Below are 18,222 nucleotides of genomic sequence, written 5' to 3'. Positions count from 1 at the left end.
TTGGCACAACTGCGAATGCCTTCTTTGGACGATCTGTGGGCGCATGACCCTGATGGAAGGGAAGCGCCAAGCGAAACGGGAGCAAAAATCACTGACTGCCGCCGGTAACTCGCCTCCAGCTGCAACCTGTTTGCTTGTGAGTGTACTTCATCAGACTATGTGCGTTGCGCTACTAGTACCTTATCGACCGCGTCGCTGCCGTCGTACTAAAGCACTCACCGCCCAGATGGATCCATCGCAAGCACTTGGCGGACCGAGCCTCGCCCTCTTCCTCGCGGTCAGAAGCTCACACTCCCTCCGATCTTCGAACGATCCTTTTTGATTCTAGCGTGTGCAGGAGCATTATGGTTCCGTGAAGTCGCGTTTCCCTGCGGAGGGCAGACGTAAGTGGCGGCTCCGTGTAGCAGAATTGTTCTGGAGTCTCTCTCCGGAAGACAAGAATGCCTACCTGACCACGGTGAGTGACCTTTTGATTGCTATTCAGGACGCATGCTACGGTTACAAGTAACAGTGATGAGAAATGATGAGGAGACGTCTCTCACGGCACATCGCGTATCGTGAGCCCGTTACGGGAGGACAGCAGGAAAATGACACGTCTCACTCCCGCGCGGCGAGGCGTGCCCTCTTCCTATTGCCCTCCATGTAGCAAGCAGATCTTGCCGGTCGGGGGACGCTCAGACCAGACGTACATGACTTGCGGACGTCGTTTCTACTGTTGTTGCCATGAGAACGGCCTCACAGCTTGAAAGCCGTGAGTTAGGCTCGGGCAATAAGCGAGATTTTGAAACGACATGCCTGATCGTGGCGGATCCAGGAGATCTGTCCGTGTCTGTTAATCTTGACGCATTTTGATCTTGTTGGGGAACCCAAGGACGAACCCTGACGAACCTGTAACCGCGTAGCAGGGTCCTGACATGACACAGCTCCCTCAACTGCTTCGTTACCGTTACGGCTACATGAACTGTCATAATTAATTCTCTGCGTCATCACAGATCAGTCAAAATCCCCCGTCCGCGGAGGGCATCGAAGAAGCCGACTTCAACACAGACGAAGATCCACTCGACGACATCTCCGACGACGCACCAGGCATCGGCATCCTCCTGCGCACCGACTACACGAACGAGGACGCCTGGCAGGTGTTCCACACGCGGCTCCAGGACGCCGAGGCCGAGTTCGCAGCCGAGGTCACCACGGAGCCCGCAGACGACGATACGAACACGGACGCAGACGCAGACTCCGAGGCACCATCCGCCGCCCAGGCCGCAGCATCATCCTCGACCGATGCTGGGGGCGACTCGGCGATGGAGGCGGAAGACCCGGAAGACCTCGAGGAGGAGGACAATGCCTCTGGGGCCCCCGTCTTCTTCGTCGTCAATGCAGCATCGCCCGACGAACGCGCGAAGCTCTCGGGGATTTCTAATCTCGCCGCGCTCCGTTTCTTGAACGACGTCGACGCCCGACGGGCCCCGAACCCGCCTCAGGGCACGAAGCGTATCCGTCCGCCGAACCGCCTCGTAGACCACGACGGGTGGCAGGAGGTGTACACCGGGAAGACGTTGTGGATATACGACGCCAAGTCGAACGAGGACCAGTGCGTGCGGCTGGTGAGCCAGAAGGGCGCGGCGATGTACGGCACGGCGACGTAAGTGCTTCTTTCATGCATCATCCTGCACCTCAATGTTCTCGTCTGATCGTTCTGCGAAATGCGATGCAATACAATGCGGCGGGGCGTGGTGTGACGCGAGTGCAGCGGCGACAGCTGGCGCGCGCGCGTAAGCCACATTTGCGAGCTGCAGGTGAATCTGGCGTCGGGAGCGATGACTATTGATTTTGGCGGGATGGACAGGTGGGATTGGGCCGAGCGGGCACGGAATCTGGAGGAGGCCGTGAGACCGGTGACCTAAACCCGCTCGTACCTCTGTTCGGGGTTAGAGCTCGGTCGTCTTTACTAGATAGATAGAAGGAGAAAGAAGGCGTCGAAGTACGCCCACTGTGGTATTCGATAGCGAACAATCATTGATAGTCCTGATCAACAATCAGACGACGTGCTGCGAGTCCGTTCCTTGAGACCTCGTGCATTTTGAAGGTGACAGGGAATGCGTTTCATAGCGTGCATAGCAAGGAGATAGCATGTTCTGGGGATGGCATCGGTCGTCCGAGCGTGTGTTATACAGCGGTGATTAGACAATACAGCGATGTAGACGGGGATATAGTGTAGTAGCAACACAGAGCGGGCACTGTAGCATTGTCCGATAGAAGCCCTATATAGAACAATGGAAGAACCTGCGGCGAGGACCGGAGATGTGTCAGTTACAGGAAGTCTCCCGCTAGTCAAATCGAAAGCACTGACCATGATGAGTTCGTGGGCGCACAGCGGCAGAAGGGAAGTCGAGTCATCATCGCGCGCCGAAGGGATGAGAATTCCCGCTGTCTTCCGGACCCGACAACGAGGACGTTGTGGATCTGACGTCGGACATGCGTTGCGTGAACCTTGACCGCGAGCGGCCAACTGTGCTGTCATGGTCGTCCTCGTCCATGTCGTCGTCATCCTCGTCATCCTCGACGAGATCTCGGCAGTCCATAAAGCCCCCGCAGCAGTCAGGGTCCTTTGGACTGGGGTATTTGTGGGAATGCGGTGCCGGCCCCATGACGGTGGAGGGCAGAGAGCGGTGCGGGTATACGGATGACAGGGAGTCCCGGTACTGACGGTCACGGTCGGTCGCGAGGTGGCGGTTGGATGGGGAAAGAGCCAAAGGAGGAAGCTCTATGCGTGGCGAGACGCTGAGCTTGTTAGCATGTGGTGGTGCTACGGGAGACGGAGTGTATGTGGGTGTGGCTAGCGTAATCGGCGTGCGATTGACATGGGGGGCAGGCCCAGCAGCCGACGATGGGCCTGGATAGAAGGCGAGCTGTTGGAAACGTGTAATCGAAGCAGCGGCGACTGTGAGATGGTGCATGAGGTCCGAGGAGGCAGCGGCCTGTGTGGGAGGAGGGCGTCAGTACGCTCGGCGATCGCGCGGGACTGCTGGGGATTACTACACATACCACTTCGGGACCATATGGGGACTGCGCCTGTGGTGGGGCGGCGGCCTGGAGTTTGGCCTGCAGGGAGTCGACCTCCTTGCGGAGGAGGACGTTCTCCTCTTCTGCCTTCTTTACGCGGAGCTCGAGGTCGGCAAGGTACTGTGCCTTGCGGGCGCGGTAGTCACGTTGCTGGAGAAGCGCGCGTGAGGGCGGGATGGTCATATCCTTTCTGCGGCCGCGCGTCATGGTTGTGTGCGGGGGGCGAGAGTGTGTGGAGGGGCAGGAGGAGGAGAAGGAGGAGGAGAGGGCAGGCAGTACTAGTAGTGGTATGGGGGAGGTCTGGGCGAGAGATCGGGGGCAGTAAGAGGGGCTCAGGCGGGGATTATGAAGGCCGGGAGCGGAGGCATGGGGGAACTGTATTTGACTTTGACTGAGAGCGCCTAGGAGCAAAGGAAATGTTTGATTCCGTGACTGTCGTGAGCGCAGCTGCGAGTCTGCCATCACCACGGGCGCTGTTCCTCCGCCCCCTTTGATTGCTGTGCCCGAGTCTTCGGCCCCCTCTCCTCATCAGGGCCACTCGCCGCGAAAATACTCCGTAAATTTGCGCAATATCCATCACGGCTTGCCTCGAATTTGACGTCGCGATCTGCACTTCCAATCTCACGATGCCGCCTCAGCAGCTGGCTTATGTATCCCGCCCGCGCAGCTCACACAGCCGGCCTCAGCATGCGGCTGGCGTGGCCTTTGACAGACAGCGGGCTCCTCCCGGGCCAGTGGCCAGCCACCCACGGCAGCCGTGTTCTCGGCGTTTGTCGCATTTGACTATGGTGGTCAAATTGGGGCGTGTGCGTGGAGGTCTGCATAAACGGGTTTATCATGTACGCGAGTTCGCACTATGGCCGATGCGATCAGTTTCAAGCTTTCAACGATCCGTGCTTCCAACGCCCGCGGCGCTCGGCCTCGGCCTCTTAGCGCACCCATCTCCTCCGGCCGGGCGTGACTCATGCACTCTCTGCCCGCAACCACCACCTCCGTCGTATATCCACATATCCGCCTGCGCGAGTTTCGCATGGTCACACTTGATTTGAATGCGCAGCGCCCACCACACAACCCTCCGTCGAATTTGACACCAGCCAGACCACGCTCGTCCACTTGTCACGGCGCCCGCTGATCCTTGCCACGACGACACGTACCCCGTAATCCCGGCTTCGAGCATTCCACCGTCGTCGGGCTCCGTTCTGCCACTGACTCATCCCCGCACAGTCCGCAGAGACGCACACCTTCGATCTAAACTCTATCCGGTCCCCGCTCAGAGGCGCCGCGCCTCTGGCTCTCCGCCGCTCACTCATCCATGCACTATTCAAATTCCACCCCGCACGGCGTGTCATTCGTACTGCCTACCGCCCGTGGCGGCTCGCTCACGTCGTGTTAAGCCTTACTCGGGCTTACCCTGACGGGCTGCGGCAGGCGAATCAGTGATGTTCGTCGTTCACAGTACTCCGGTATACTTAGCCATATCCGATAGCGCGCCATGGTCGTATCTGGCAACTGTCACTCCCTGCGGATCCAGCCAGGGCTCCTTGGCAGTAAGAATGGAATGGCCTGACACCATTCATCCGATCCCGATGTCCGCACAGTACGATGCGGTGCACAGACCATATCGGTGTCCTTGCGTGAGCCAGGTATCGTGTGACAGCAGCGTAGCTATCCACCCATTCCACCGTTGCCGCTGACAAACCCTCTTACTAGTCCACAATCTAGCATTCTCCGGATTAACCTCCGAGGCACCGTACCGCTCGTCTCCAGCCAAGTTCAATTAATCGCGTCGAGCGGCGGTCTGACACAGCCAGCCGTACGTATAGCCACAGCGAACGTTCTCACAGCTCATGCTCATGACCATTGACTCGCGTTGACCCTGGCAGATCACGACGCCCGCCGCTTTGCGATACCTGGATGACCTGGATAGACGAATTCCGACGGCCGTCGGTCATCCTAGTTCTCTTGGCTCGCCGTGGTTTCGTAATGACAGATCGCAAGGACTCGGTGCGTGGATTCACCGGAGACCTACAGCCGCAATTCAATTCGGTCCCACAGTCTTCGAATTCAATGCTCGTCAGCCCTGAGGGGTCCCCTCGGCCTCTTCCGTCCGCTTGCACTGGCCGTGCGGACACGCAACGTCTCTAAGCTGCGATGATCTCCTTTACGAAGGGAATGTCAGCGACAGCATGGCCTTCGCACTAGCCTGTGGTGTGTGGACCAGTGTTCTCTTCCCCGCAGTCGTCAAGTTCGAGCCTTGATCGGTCTTTCGGTCCCACAACAGTCATAGGCTTTGGTCCTGCGTCGGCCACGGTCCGAGTCGCATTCCTCAAGCTTGTAGAAAGGCTGTGTGCACCCTGGTGAGCGATGAACCCTACGCAACTCATTGGCGCACGATTTTGAAGGTTCATTAGTTGCGAACCCACTCCGCAACTCGTATAGGGTTTCGCGAGTTCCACACGCATGGTGCCGAGGATCGGAGAGCGGGTACGGATTCGGGTACTGTATGGTCCAATTCTAATTCTTTGCCTTGCCTGTGTCCTGACAGCTGCTGCGTGCGTGCGGCCAACAGTCGCCGTTCTCATATATAGCCGGATGCTGTTTGGACTGTGCGCATCCGCAACGGCGTTTTAGGGGGACAGATGCTCATGCACGAGAGCATCGCAACCCGCAGAAATGTCGGCTCACAGCTGGCCGCCTGCGCGCAACCTAGCCTCCACGGCGTGTCCCCCCGACGGCATTGCAATGTGTACGGTACTCGCTCTAAATTCTCCAGGTGAGCAGGGGTTACCTCAAATGTCGTACTATTTGCTCTTCCGGATGCTGATGTCCAATCCGAATGCTAGGTTCGAGTGGAACTGGCGAGCCAGTCAGGAGACGTGGACCGTAGCCAGAGGACGCAGAAATTGCGGCAACGAACCCGGGGATATTCGCCTGAACAGTTTGAAGCCCAACAAACCTGGCGTTCCATAACCTCGTACCGAGTCCGAGACGTGCTCCACCATACGGGCACGCACATTGATGCTCACGACATCACAAGTGCGGCGAGCTGCAATTGGCGCGGACACGGATGCATGCCCAGCCACCCAGATCGGCATCGGTGGAGACATCTCACCGGGCCTGCTCGCGTATCAGAGTCAAGCATGTCGCAAGCGGTGTCTGAGTCTGGACGACTAGGGGATCAATGTAGAAGATGATGCAGATTGCGATCTGGGTCTGCATCATCCTGCTGGATACAAATCCGCGTATTGCTTACAGTATGGGTTCTGTCGCCGTCACGGACCAGGGGGCTTGCGATAGGTGCGACATATCCGTGATGATAACAATTGCAGTATGCGTATGCGGCCTGTACAAGCAGGCTGCGGATGATGCGCCCAAGAAGATGCGGAGACGGTACCTAGGACTGGCGAAGGTGGCCGACGTCACGCCGCGTGCTCCTGTGGGAAGCTCGGATGCGACGCCGAGCGGGAGTGTGCAGGCAGGACCCTCGAAAAGGCGACATCTGGCTTCGCAGAACTACTGTAAGCAATTCCGCGCGTCGCGCACTGCGGATCGAGAAGCAAGGTGTGAGGTGAGCGGCTTCGAATTGTACATCATGGGCGCCCGCTTCGAATTCGCTGCTGTGGTCTCCAGCTGGCCTTGACAGTGACACATGCGCAGTTGCTGACTGGGACAGGATGCAGGATGGTTCTCCCGGTGCGCACTGGACGCGGCGGGCGAGGGAGAGTTCACACCACGGCCAGTCAGGGTTCCTCGCAACTGGGCGCGCCCGCAATATCCGAACACATTGCTGGTCGACCGGTGACCAGAGACGAGAGACCAACAGAGCCGATGGCCGTCATCCGGCGCCCGACGCCTGTGTCCATGTTAGATTAACATTCGTCCCCTGGCAGCGCCACAGAGATTCGGAGAGGGCCATCAGTCGACGCCATTAACCTGGTACACGGATGCGGTGTTTTCCCGAGTGCTGGGCATCGGAGGAGTGGATACCTCCCATGCGTCCAGTGCGCCTGTGGACTGGAGGGTTACCTCTCTTGCCTCTTAAGGCGTTGGCTCACCGATAGGTTCATATCATCATCAGACCCCGCAGGGGCCGGCGGCGGTAGTGTCGCCCATGCCCAGGTTCAGTTGAACCCAGTCTGGCCAAGTGCAAAGACCAGAAGTCGGAGTCGATGGGCTCGTCGGCTTTGCTCCCGGGCAAAAATATTTGCCTGGCTGGACATGGTCGCGGGAGCCGACTGCGACTTTCGCCCGCTTGCATAACATAACGTACGTCTTCGCTGGCTGACAGGCATTTTGGTTAGCTGTCGTCACCGAAGCCCCGTAGGCCATCCCCTGCCTGCTGCCCCGAATAGCGGCGTCGCCGCGGACAACGGCTGGCGGGGCTGTCTTCTCTTCAGGTGACGTGCCCGCCGCTGGGCGTGGTTGGATAAAAGCTGTTTCCTCGCCCCCTCATCCTCTTTGGTTTCGTCTACCATCATCGCTATCCCGCCCACGGTCTCTACGACTTAACGACACTCCTTTACGCTGTCTACTTGCTTTGCAATGCGCTCTCTCCTCGTATTCCTCCATCTCGTTGCTCTCACCCGCCTCTCTGAAGGTGCTCCTGTGCCACAAGGCGGGGAGGATGTGATGACGGTATGTGTCCGGTATATGATGCCTGCTCATAAAACTCACCACACCGTCTACCAGACCCTCGATGGCGTCACTTGCCAATTCTTGAACGTAGAACCCAGCGACCCGAATGCCGCCCTCGCCCAGCTTCAGAATGGCAACACCCTCGATAGCGTCTCCCCGGACGTCACGTCGCTTCTTCAAGCCTGCCCCATCCCGAACAACAGCAAAATTGCCAGCGGCGGAGGTGCGGCTCATGGCTCTAGAGTCGGCGGGTCTGGCGATGGCTTCGATGGCGGCGATCCTTCTGCGTATCAGAACGTTGCGTATGCCTCGACCGCCAACGGGGCGCCTTCGTCGTCTGCCGCAAGTGGATCTACTCCCTATACTCCCTCGGCCTCGTCTGAAGGAACGTCCTCCTCTCCCGATGCTGCTGTCGACGCTCCGTCTACTGGCTATCCTCCTTCCAACGTCGATGCAGGCTCGCCAAACGGTTTCTCAAGCCCCAGCTATCCTGCCTCGGCGATGACTGGTGACTCAGGCACTGATGCTGTCGGAACATCTGGCTATCCAAGCACTTCCAGTCCTGGCAATGTCAACGACGCATCAGGCTACCCAAACGATCCTGCTGACGGTGGTATGACTGGCTCAGCCACAGGCTCTAGCTACGCGAGCTATGGCAGCACCGACGGCGAGGGCGAAGACAGATCCGACCGTTATCTTGGAGGTGGTGCTATCGCGCGGCCCGGCGGCGGCGGAGCGGACGCAGGCCGTACTCAGCGTATCGCTTCCTCTGGGACAGACGGGACCTGCGATGGCCTTGTATGTACGAACATCGGTGCTACGAACGACGCCGGAACGGCCGCTGCGTCACCTGCTGTTACAGAGCAGGATGCGACTGTGGTCCCCGACACCTCTACGGAGGTACCAGAGGTGGAGGAGCAGTCATCAGGTTGTCCTGGCGGCGATATCAACGCATGTGTCGATGGCGGTAACCCAGCGAGATGAAGAGGAGAGAGTGCTTGGTCGAATTGCTTTGTATCTTGCATCACCACCCCAGCGGTTGTAGCTGTTCTACACGCTGGAGGTATAATGTGTACTCTATAATAATGTGTCATGCACGCGCATATATAGCGTGAACACCGTCGAGCCGTCGTGTTAACCATGACGCATGCCACCAGACATTATGGGCGCCTGTCGCGCTGCGTAGCCGCCACCTGTTTTGATCAGTGACGCTGTACCCGCTTGCCGCATTGCCTCCATGTCCCTCCCATCCCACTTGCCATCGCCAGCAGCCTGATCGCCTTCGTTTGCATAGATGAAGAGCGACTTTCTGGACGAACTCTACTTTTCTTCTGCGTTTCCGCTCCCCTTCCGTGTGCTCTGCCTCGTCGGACTTGGTATCCTCGGCTGGGCGACAAACCTGCACGGCCTCCACCTCTGGCACATCGACGCTGCGGGTGTCCTCGACCTGAACAACTATGACGGGTACCGTCTGACCTCCCCGCTGCCGACAGACCGACGCGCAGGTTGGAAGGGCGCGCACTACTCCTTGCAGGCGCACCGGCCAGTGTACAAGCTTTTCGTGACGTACTTCGTGTGGACGTTCGCGTGTTGGCTCGTCTTCCGGTATGCGACGCGCGGAGACATCGAGAGCGTGGACAGCTTCAAGTTCATCCCTGCGCTCGCGTCGCTGTGTGTGTTGACGGCGCTCATGTGCCCGTTCAACGTGCTGTACAAGCACGAGCGGGACAAGTTTCTTGCGTGAGTACTCGCTTCGCTGTCTTCTCTCTTTCAGCCTGAAAATATATTGAACGCGTGCTGACGCGTTTTTGCCCCCTATCTTGTTGTGTTTTTGCATGCCAGTGCGATCCATAGGTGTCTGCTCCCGTCGCCGCACCGGGTGTACTTCTCGGACGTGGTGTTCGCGGATATCTTCACGTCCTTTGCGAAGGTCCTCGGCGACATGTGGTTGTCTGTATATATGCTGCTCCCCAGCGGAAGCTTGCTCGCGCAGCCCGCGCAAGACGGGTTGACGCGCTGGATTTTGCCTACCCTTATGAGGTGAGTGTCTCGTTTCGTTTGTGACGCGTTTCTGTGGGTTTCCTTTGGCGTTTCTTCCTTTCTTTTTCTTTGAGTTTTCCCTCCGCCTCGTGGTACCGCCTTCCCTGTGAGGTTTTTCCATCTCGAATAGATGGGTACTGCCCCGGCGTTCCGCTCTGCAAACCTCTTTTGCGTTCATTTATCAACCAAGGCGTTTTCATGGCCGATCACCCCGTTCATTTGCTCATGAATTCAGTGCGTCTCGGTGGTACGCGGACTTGCTGGGAGCCGGGCTCAGATGGGTACACACAACGGATATCGCTCGTGCGTCTCCAGAGTCGCCCGTGGTTTATTATTACCGGGGATATCGGTCTCCTGTCAGGCGAGGTGCAAGCTCTCCTGGGCTGACGCCGCAGGCGCTCTCGCGCATACAATGTGTGGGTGAAGTAGTGAGAAATTGATAGCGGACATCGAGGCATGTCATGTCCGATTATTGCAATGACCGGCGGGGTTCGTCGGTTTTTGTGTCAATGGCCCCACGCGTAGTCGTGGCTTAGAGGAGGCATTCGGCCTCTAGCGGTTGGCTGGCTGTATGCGGGTGACGGCATGCATGACTAGGAACCCCTTCTGTGACCGGAATCACCCGCAATGACGGTGGTTCCAACGAGCTCGCCCCCCATGTTGCGGGTCTTGGGATCCCCTCTATTGCTTCTGTCCCCACCCAGAACTTTGGAGTCTTGAGTACTCTCGCATTCGTCTATGTGAGCCTGGACTGGGGTCACGGGTGATGGCAAGGATGCCTCAGCTCGGGTCGGAATTGGAACGTAAAGTTAGCGTTTCTCTATATATCTCCTCGTATCTCTATAGCGCATGCACTCACTCTGTCCCCCTCCCAGTATACCCTACGCTGTTCGTCTACGACAATGTCTCGTCGAGTACAACGCCCCAAATAACGAGAGCCGTCGGCCCCTCTTCAATGCACTCAAGTACGCCTCCTCATTCCCTGTGATCTTCCTCTCGGCGGCCCAGCGTATCGTCGTGTCTGATACGTTAGCTCTCAAGGGCGAGAGCGCTGTCAGCCAGCCGTGGCATGGCGAGCACCAGCTATTCCGACTTTGGTGCGTCCTCCATCCTATCACCTATGAGCCATCACCCTAACCCCATGCAGGCTCTTGGCTGCTGCTGTGAACTCCCTCTATTCGTTCTGGTGGGACGTGACTAACGACTGGGGACTCGATCTCCTCCTACCCAAACACGCAGGCGGCCCGAGCCGCCAATCCTCCCCACCCCGCCCCCTCATTCTCCCGCGCCTGCACTCACGTTCGGCACTACTGAAAAATCCGGGACGGACCTCTGTCGACAGCAACCCCGACGGCGGATCCGACGATGTGGCGCACACGCACGCGCATGCGTACGCACTCCCGCAAGAGCGCCCGCTGCACCTGTGGGGCCTCCGGCCCGTGCTCCTGTTCCCGCTCGCGGTGTATCCGTTCGCGATCCTAGTCGACCTAGTGCTGCGCCTGACGTGGTCCGCAAAGCTCTCGAGCCACCTGCACTCGTATGCGGAGGGCGACCTGATCATCTTCTGGATCGAGCTCGCGGAGGTCGTACGAAGGTGGATGTGGGTGTTCCTGCGCGTCGAGTGGGAGACGATCAAGGAGGCGCAGGTGCACGAGTCTGCCTCCCGGTCGCCCCCGCGCTCGGCTGTGGGCATGGGCATGGGTGCGGGTGCGGGTGCGGGAGGGATCGCGATGGAGAGGAGGGAGACGTTCCGGGAGCCGGTGCACGAGCAGGAGGAATTCGAGATGGTACCCTCGGATATCAGCGGACACAACTCTGAAGCCGGGTGAAGACTGACAGTGACACGGCAGCCTGGGATCGATAACTGCCAGTCAGGCCAGTCAGGCCGGCACGCGAAGAGCGGAGTGGATGGTGAGGACCAGCGAATGGCGGGCGCAACTGCAACTGGCGCAGTGGGAAGGGATGGACGAATGGAGGATGTTTCCTTCTTGGCAGGCCGGTGAGTGCGGCCCATACACTCATGTGAGAGCTGCGTTCACGTTAGCGATCCCGCGCAGGACTGGTGCTAGTCTACTAATGTACTATTGGCGTCGCGCATAATCTCAGCCCACGGATGTTCATGCGACACTTTTACCACTACTGGGTGCAGCGGACGCTTCCTCCTCCATTGCTACAGGGTCGCCTTGCGCCTCAAGCGCACCATGCCGGCATAACTTGGACGCGAGGAAGTTGAGAAACAGAGTAACAGACAACGTCCTGCCGAGGATCTGCATCTACGGCGTTCCGCAAGGCGAGGAGATCCCAGGGGCGCGTTGTGCGAATTCATTGTGGAGAGGCGGCGCGTGCCCAGGCATGTGAGTAGAAGTGGGTGATTGCGTATGATGGGATGCGGGCATGAGAACGCGACGACCCCGGGTCTCCCGCAGAGAGTGTTCGGAAGCTCCAGGTACGCAGAGGCTAGAACCGCTTGCTAAACTGTCAGGCGACATGCGGGGGAATGGACGATGTGAAGGGGCAGGCACTTAGGAGACTTCGCGGCTGCGCTCGGGTACTTGACCTATTCGTCCAGGACGCTACACTGCGCGCGGCCCCCGCGGCCTACGGGGATGCGGGAGGTGATGCACACATGATGGAAGGGGAGGCAGGCATGAAGAATATACGCACGGATAATAGTTCGTCATGGTCGCAGCCTCGGAGCAAGTCGCGTCTGGATGGATGGCTGGATATCGGTCCGTCGTTCTCAGCCTTCTATTCTTGTGCGCTGACCGGGAGCCTTCGCGGCGCGCGATGGAAGCGCGCGAGGGCGCACACAGGGACTTCTGCTTGTTCATCTTTCCCAGTCCGTTCTCAGCACCATTTCGTGGGCTATGAGGGTCAGCTGACATTCGTGCGGTGCGCCGGTGTGCAGGCTGGTCGTGGGGAGCCGGGAGCTGGCATTCAAATTGGGGACGCTTGTGGGCGGGCGTGGATATAAACCATATAGCAGGCCTAGCGGCGCCCAGCAACGACGTACCAGGCTAGCTATACTCGCAAAGTCAGCAGGAACAAGTCGGTGCGCCGCGCTATCCACGTGGATCGTATTGTCGACAGTTCGGTGCGTGCATACTTCTTGCGTGTGTCTGCTCGTTGCCGTTCCCTATTCTCGCCTACCCTTCTCTCGTCCCATCCCGAATCCAATTCGTGCTTCTCCTGTCTGTCCGCGCGCACGCTGACAACCGCTCGTCTCCAGTCCCAATTCAGCTCGGCTCCCGATCTCACACCGCTGCTAAATCACTTTAACCCATGACCATGCTCCGACTCGGCCTCTCGCAAGCCCATATAAGACGGGGTCTTTTGTCCTCTGCTGCCAAGTCCCCACGCCTCCTCAACCCTGCCCGTCTCGCACCCTCTCTCAGCCACCAATCCACCGCCGGTATGAAGGTGCGCGTGGTGCTCGTTGTGCTGCACGATAGCCCGGCGGCCGCTGACGTCATAGTTCCATTCCCTCACCAGGTCCTCGCTGTTCTGTACGCTGGTGGTGAGGCCGCCAAGCAGGAGCCCCGCCTCCTGGGCACCATTGAAAACCAGGTATATACGTCGTCCACCGCACTACCAGCACGAAGCGCAGTTTAGCTTACGTCCCGCTAAGCTCGGCCTTCGGAAGTGGCTCGAGGAGCAAGGCCACGAATATGTTGTAAGTGACCGGTCATCGCGGATGGTTGAGTAGAACCCGGCTCTGACGCGCATATTATAGGTCACGGAGGAGAAGGAAGGCCCCGACTCTGCTTTCCAGAAGCACATTGTCGACGTATGTTCTTAACTCTGAGTCTATGTCCTTGTCAGCGCTAACATGCATGGGTAGGCCGAGGTCCTCATCACCACGCCCTTCCACCCCGGATACCTCACCCACGATCTTATCCAGAAGGTACGTCGTGACTTAACTTTCTTTGACGCAGTGATTCATTGCGCATATATGTCGCTAGGCCAAGAACCTCAAGATCTGTATCACGGCAGGTGTCGGCTCTGACCACGTCGACCTGAACGCGGCGCTCGGCAAGGGCATCGAGGTTCTCGAGGTCTCCGGCTCGAACGTTGTCTCGGTTGCCGAGCATGTTGTTATGAGCATCCTCCTCCTCGTCCGCAACTTTGTCCCGGCACACGAGGTCTGTCATCTGTCTATCGGCCTTTGGGGAGGTTGCCGGAGCTAATCCGCCCGGCGCATTACTACAGATGATCGAGCGCGGTGACTGGCAGGTCTCCGAGGTTGCGCGTGCCGCGTACGATCTCGAGGGCAAGGTCGTCGGCACCATCGGCGCGGGCCGCATCGGCTACCGCGTCCTGCAGCGTCTCCTGCCCTTCGACTGCAAGGAGCTGCTCTACTACGACTACAACCCGCTCCCCGAGGAGGCCGCCAAGGCCGTGAAGGTCCGCCGCGTTGAAGACCTGAAGGAGTTCGTTTCCCAGTGCGACGTCGTCACCGTTAACTGCCCACTGCACGAGGGCACACGCGGGCTCGTCAATGCTGAGCTCCTGAAGCACTTCAAGAAGGGCGCGTGGCTCGTTAACACCGCCCGTGGTGCGATCTGCGACAAGGATGCCGTCGCCGCGGCGCTCAAGAGCGGCCAGATCTCCGGCTACTCGGGCGACGTGTGGAACGTGCAGCCCGCGCCAAAGGACCACCCGTGGAGGACGATGAAGAACCCGCTCGGCGGTGGTAACGGCATGGTCCCTCACTACTCGGGCACGACGCTCGACGCCCAGGCGCGCTACGCCGCCGGCACGAAGAGCATCCTCGAGAACTACCTGTTGAACAAGCCCCAGGAGCCCCATAACGTCATTGTTGGCAAGAGTACGTCGCTTGCGCTATCTTTCCTCGGGTAGATTGCTGACATTGCGATGCAGAGGGTTACGAGACCAAGGCGTACGGTCAGCGCTGAGTGGATTTCGTGCTCGAATGTTGTATTATATATTGCAGTCGATCCTCTGTTGTACGAGTATCTCACATCAATCGCATTCACCTTGAAGCTCCTGCCTGATGCGACTCGGTCGATTGAACAATGGTGCATTGAGCGCGGAGAGTGGGCTGAACCCTGCTGAACCGCCAGAACGATGGCTCGAGAAGTTGTACGAGGATTTGGCAGATATGCTGGAGCAATAGAAGATGGTGAACGTGTGCGCAGAGACGATTGATTTGCTGGAGGGGCATCGGGCTCCGGAACTGCTTGGGGAAATAGCGATGAGGAGGAACAGCCTCGGGAGTGCGGTCAAGATCAATTGAATAGCGACACCGTCGTCTTCGAATCTTCGTCCTCCGTGACTGTTCGCATGCGTCCCGGCACTGCGTCCACTCCCTCTGCGGAATGCTATCATGATAGAGAGCCTGCGATACCGTCAGGCCGACTCGGATAAATTACAAATCATGCGGGAAGTTCCAAGACGAGTGTCAGTCTACGACGCTGGATACAAGATGAATGAGTGGTCGAAGTCCGTCGAAGGCAAGCGACACCGGGTCGGATGCCGTATAGTCGATTCCTATTCCACAACATTATTGCCGAGTCCGTCGATTCCACCAACTAAGCCCTCGCCTCCTCCCCAATCGTCCCCGCCTCCTGTCCTACTTCGGATGCGTCTTCGGCGGCGAGTCGTTCGTCCTCGAGCGAAGTGTCTCCCGGAGGAGGAAGCAATTCACCCAACGAACCGAACACCCTGGAGTTGAAGTGAAGCGAGCCCTGGCCAACAGACAGACTGGACAATTGCGGATCAGCCCGGTATCGACCGACTTCTTGCAAGTCGAGGAGGAACCGCGATACGAGGATTGATGTGAGACTATAGAATGCATTAGCATGCAGCGATACGAGCCCGACACATCGGGATGGAAATGTGAAACATACGGATCTGTGAAGGCCGTAAAAACGCTAGCGGACTGAAGGGAATCAAAGGCGATCTGGGGCAAGGATGAAGTCTCTCAACCATAGAGGATGTTTCAGTTTCAAAGACGTACGGAAAGCAACGTGAACAGCAGGTGAAGAAGATTTAGTGTTGCGAGGATACTGGATAAAGGTGAATGTGGTGCAAGAATAAACAAAGATTAGAACTTACACGAAGTAGACTGTACCTGATAGCAGTTTATCAAGTTAGCTCTGGGGATATGCTAGCACAGAGGAAACAGCATACCATCTCGAGAAAGTACTCCTGAATAAGTATGCTTGCTCTGTTCTCCGGCGGCAACCTGCACCAATTGAATAGTACGGTATGTTCCGTACCAAGTTACGCCCAAGACAATGAAGTCGGAAACAATGAGGCAGGTCCTAGAGATGATAGTGACTAGAGAGTAGTAAGTCAGCACGTCTCAGACATAAACCGCAAGAATCGGATTGACAGGTTACGAACAGCTGCGGTGTCTAGTAAGTTAGATTTTCAAAGTCCTCAGCGTATGTCGTACTCACTCTCTGCCGAGTTGTAGGGGTAAAGCTGTGTTAACACTGATACATCCAAGTGTTGGTAGTATAGTGGTGCTCAACCAACGATAAAGAGACTACTTGATGATGAGAATTGAAGTGCACCACGTGAATTAATTCAACGCAACTCACCAAGTTGATCCATATAGGCACGGAAGACAAGAAAAGGACGAAACTACCCAATAGCCACTTGAGGCGAGGCGGGCACAGGGCTGATGTTCGTAAGGCAGAAAATACTGCAGCGGCATCATATGAGACCAATGCACAGAGCGCACGAGTCATGAGACAACTAACCTGCCCAGGGAATGTACGGCAGCATGCTGATCGTTTGATAAGCCTTCACAACGATGTCACAGCTGGGTCAAATGCGGTTTCAGTTGCACATCGAACGGACTCGTTGATAAAATGCAAGACCTCTGCACGATCAATCCGTGAAAACATTGCGCGCGTACAATACTCATGCGACGACGAACCTGGTCAGATGTAGGGTTTGTAGTTTGTAATATCTCAGTCAGAAGCGACAGGTATCTGTTGCTCAGAAAGAGGACGGACGCCACAGACAGTCTTCCCTTCCAGAAGAGGTCGATTTCCTGCGGGAGGAGCGCCAAGTATTCCCAAAATATCAAGGCTGCAGCACGAGACAGAGACTTGTAAGTGGCTAGAAGGCTCGTGCATCACCAAAAAAACTCACTAGCCCCCGCGAGCACACAATATTCGGATACCACACTGAAGGATGCGTGTCAACAGTGTGTGTGGAAATCGCGGAATAGACATCGGGAACTTGACAACATACACATTCTGGAAAATGGCCACCGTAGAGGACATCATGCAGCAGGGTCCAATTCACGTCTGAAGAGAAGCCGATGAAGCCCGCATTTATATCTGCGAGCCTGTAACTGGGACCACACGAGCAATGCGCAGGACAGAAGCAAAACCTCTAACGTGGATCCATCCATTCATCAAGTTACGACTCGTGTATATTGCGTAGAGCGACGATGATATGTCTTGATAGGAGGAGAAAAAACAAGAACGAGGCCGTACCTCATGACCATGACCATTCATACTGAAGCCTGAAATTGTACACACTTGCAACGTGGAGACTATGACGCCGCTGATAAGATCTCGATCTTGCTTCGATTCGCGCGCCGGTGTCCTATTACCGCAACGAGGTCAATGCATATGTCAAGCTCGCCAGCTAGTCTACTCGTAAGCTCGCGCCGCCCATATCAAACCGCCACCGTGCTCGCGCCGAAATGGATGAGGACGAGTCAATGTGATCGTGATCAATAGGCCTATAAAAAAGTACGTACAGCGTGTGCTGAAGGAACACGATCTACGTATACACGCTGCAACCGAAGTTGAACATAAATACAATCCGTAATATAAATGTAAACGTGGATATTATCAGGAAGTGTTTCAGTGAAACCTATCATGAATCCCGTGGGCGGTGGTACAGTATTATCGCATCTCTCGTCATCCGTCATCGAATCCATCCTTCCTACTGCATCTCACGTAGCCTGGCTCAACAACGCCCACAGCGTGAGCAGGAGCACGCACAAACAGAACATCATCAGCCGCGCCTCCTCGCCCGCGGGGCTGCGCTCCACCAGCAGTCGTGCTCAACGTCCGGGTGACCACTTGGCCGTAGATCGTGTCTCCCCCGGGCCCCGTTGATCATCCCCAGCAGAACGCTAGGGCTCCCCGCATGGCGGAGTCGCCGAGGTCGGACCTAACCCCGCCTGCAGCGTTCTCCCGGAGTTAGAGGAGCGGACGCAAAGCATTCCGCCACAGTGCCGCAACTCCAGCACCTGCACCCAAGCAAGCACCCGCACCGGGCCGACGTTGCAATGACCAGAGTACCGCGAGACATCGAGGCAGACAGGGGCGTCGCACGTCAAGTCAGTGGCGACGAGCCTTGAGTAAGGATGAATGCGATGTTGAACGGCTTGAGAGGAGGGTTTGCTAAGGCAATGCGACACGCGCCAGCTCCTCGCCTGCAAACGCGAGTGAGATCAATGATGGATAATGAAGAGTTGTTGTGATCACC

At 57.3% G+C, this 18,222-nt stretch overlaps 7 protein-coding genes across 7 annotated transcripts; 5 read left to right on the top strand and 2 right to left on the bottom strand.

The window, feature by feature from the left end:
* Positions 1-43: 43 nt before the first annotated feature.
* On the top strand, positions 44-1,904 carry L226DRAFT_553376 (uncharacterized protein; the record flags this gene model as incomplete). Its single annotated transcript, XM_067682922.1, has 4 exons — positions 44-136; positions 329-457; positions 993-1,642; positions 1,751-1,904. 4 exons carry the CDS (start codon positions 44-46, stop codon positions 1,902-1,904), a joined length of 1,026 nt encoding a protein of 341 aa, XP_067534830.1.
* A 492-nt stretch (positions 1,905-2,396) lies between these two features.
* L226DRAFT_546161 (uncharacterized protein) lies at positions 2,397-3,270 on the bottom strand (the record flags this gene model as incomplete). The annotated part of the gene is made up of 2 exons (XM_067682402.1): positions 2,397-2,978; positions 3,046-3,270. 2 exons carry the CDS (start codon positions 3,268-3,270, stop codon positions 2,397-2,399), a joined length of 807 nt encoding a protein of 268 aa, XP_067534829.1.
* A 2,714-nt stretch (positions 3,271-5,984) lies between these two features.
* On the top strand, positions 5,985-7,510 carry L226DRAFT_87297 (uncharacterized protein). The gene is made up of 2 exons (XM_067687299.1): positions 5,985-6,631; positions 7,365-7,510. Exons 1-2 carry the CDS (start codon positions 6,254-6,256, stop codon positions 7,413-7,415), a joined length of 429 nt encoding a protein of 142 aa, XP_067534828.1. The 5' UTR covers positions 5,985-6,253; the 3' UTR covers positions 7,416-7,510.
* A 95-nt stretch (positions 7,511-7,605) lies between these two features.
* On the top strand, positions 7,606-8,682 carry L226DRAFT_523590 (uncharacterized protein; the record flags this gene model as incomplete). The annotated part of the gene is made up of 2 exons (XM_067678826.1): positions 7,606-7,698; positions 7,753-8,682. The coding sequence occupies 2 exons, from the start codon at positions 7,606-7,608 to the stop codon at positions 8,680-8,682; spliced, it is 1,023 nt and encodes a 340-aa protein (XP_067534827.1).
* Positions 8,683-8,992: 310 nt separating this feature from the next.
* On the top strand, positions 8,993-11,567 carry L226DRAFT_464048 (EXS-domain-containing protein; the record flags this gene model as incomplete). The annotated part of the gene is made up of 4 exons (XM_067675834.1): positions 8,993-9,438; positions 9,541-9,738; positions 10,614-10,835; positions 10,886-11,567. The coding sequence occupies 4 exons, from the start codon at positions 8,993-8,995 to the stop codon at positions 11,565-11,567; spliced, it is 1,548 nt and encodes a 515-aa protein (XP_067534826.1).
* Positions 11,568-13,026: 1,459 nt separating this feature from the next.
* Positions 13,027-14,654, top strand: L226DRAFT_463933 (NAD-dependent formate dehydrogenase; the record flags this gene model as incomplete). The annotated part of the gene is made up of 8 exons (XM_067675826.1): positions 13,027-13,158; positions 13,231-13,305; positions 13,367-13,411; positions 13,472-13,525; positions 13,580-13,642; positions 13,701-13,880; positions 13,948-14,566; positions 14,620-14,654. 8 exons carry the CDS (start codon positions 13,027-13,029, stop codon positions 14,652-14,654), a joined length of 1,203 nt encoding a protein of 400 aa, XP_067534825.1.
* A 420-nt stretch (positions 14,655-15,074) lies between these two features.
* Positions 15,075-17,000, bottom strand: L226DRAFT_560899 (uncharacterized protein; the record flags this gene model as incomplete). Its single annotated transcript, XM_067683395.1, has 11 exons — positions 15,075-15,543; positions 15,609-15,661; positions 15,719-15,767; positions 15,817-15,832; positions 15,892-16,041; positions 16,162-16,252; positions 16,308-16,411; positions 16,470-16,512; positions 16,649-16,803; positions 16,867-16,901; positions 16,969-17,000. 11 exons carry the CDS (start codon positions 16,998-17,000, stop codon positions 15,291-15,293), a joined length of 981 nt encoding a protein of 326 aa, XP_067534824.1. The 3' UTR covers positions 15,075-15,290.
* Positions 17,001-18,222: the final 1,222 nt, after the last annotated feature.

Source organism: Lentinus tigrinus (assembly GCF_003813185.1).
Source record: "Lentinus tigrinus ALCF2SS1-7 unplaced genomic scaffold L226scaffold_14, whole genome shotgun sequence".
Taxonomy (NCBI): Eukaryota; Fungi; Basidiomycota; class Agaricomycetes; order Polyporales; family Polyporaceae; genus Lentinus; species Lentinus tigrinus.
The sequence above is the reverse complement of the archived record's forward strand: the minus strand, read 5'-3'. Positions and strand labels throughout refer to the sequence as shown.

What these genes read in the sequence shown, in the direction of transcription:
- L226DRAFT_87297 (XM_067687299.1), top strand. Translation starts at nt 6,254, where the DNA reads ATGATGCAGATTGCGATCTGGGTCTGCATCATCCTGCTGGATACAAAT. An exon ending in ATCGAGAAGCAAGGTGTGAG is followed by an intron (nt 6,632 to 7,364) that starts GTGAGCGGCTTC and finishes CATTTTGGTTAG; the next exon opens with CTGTCGTCACCGAAGCCCCG.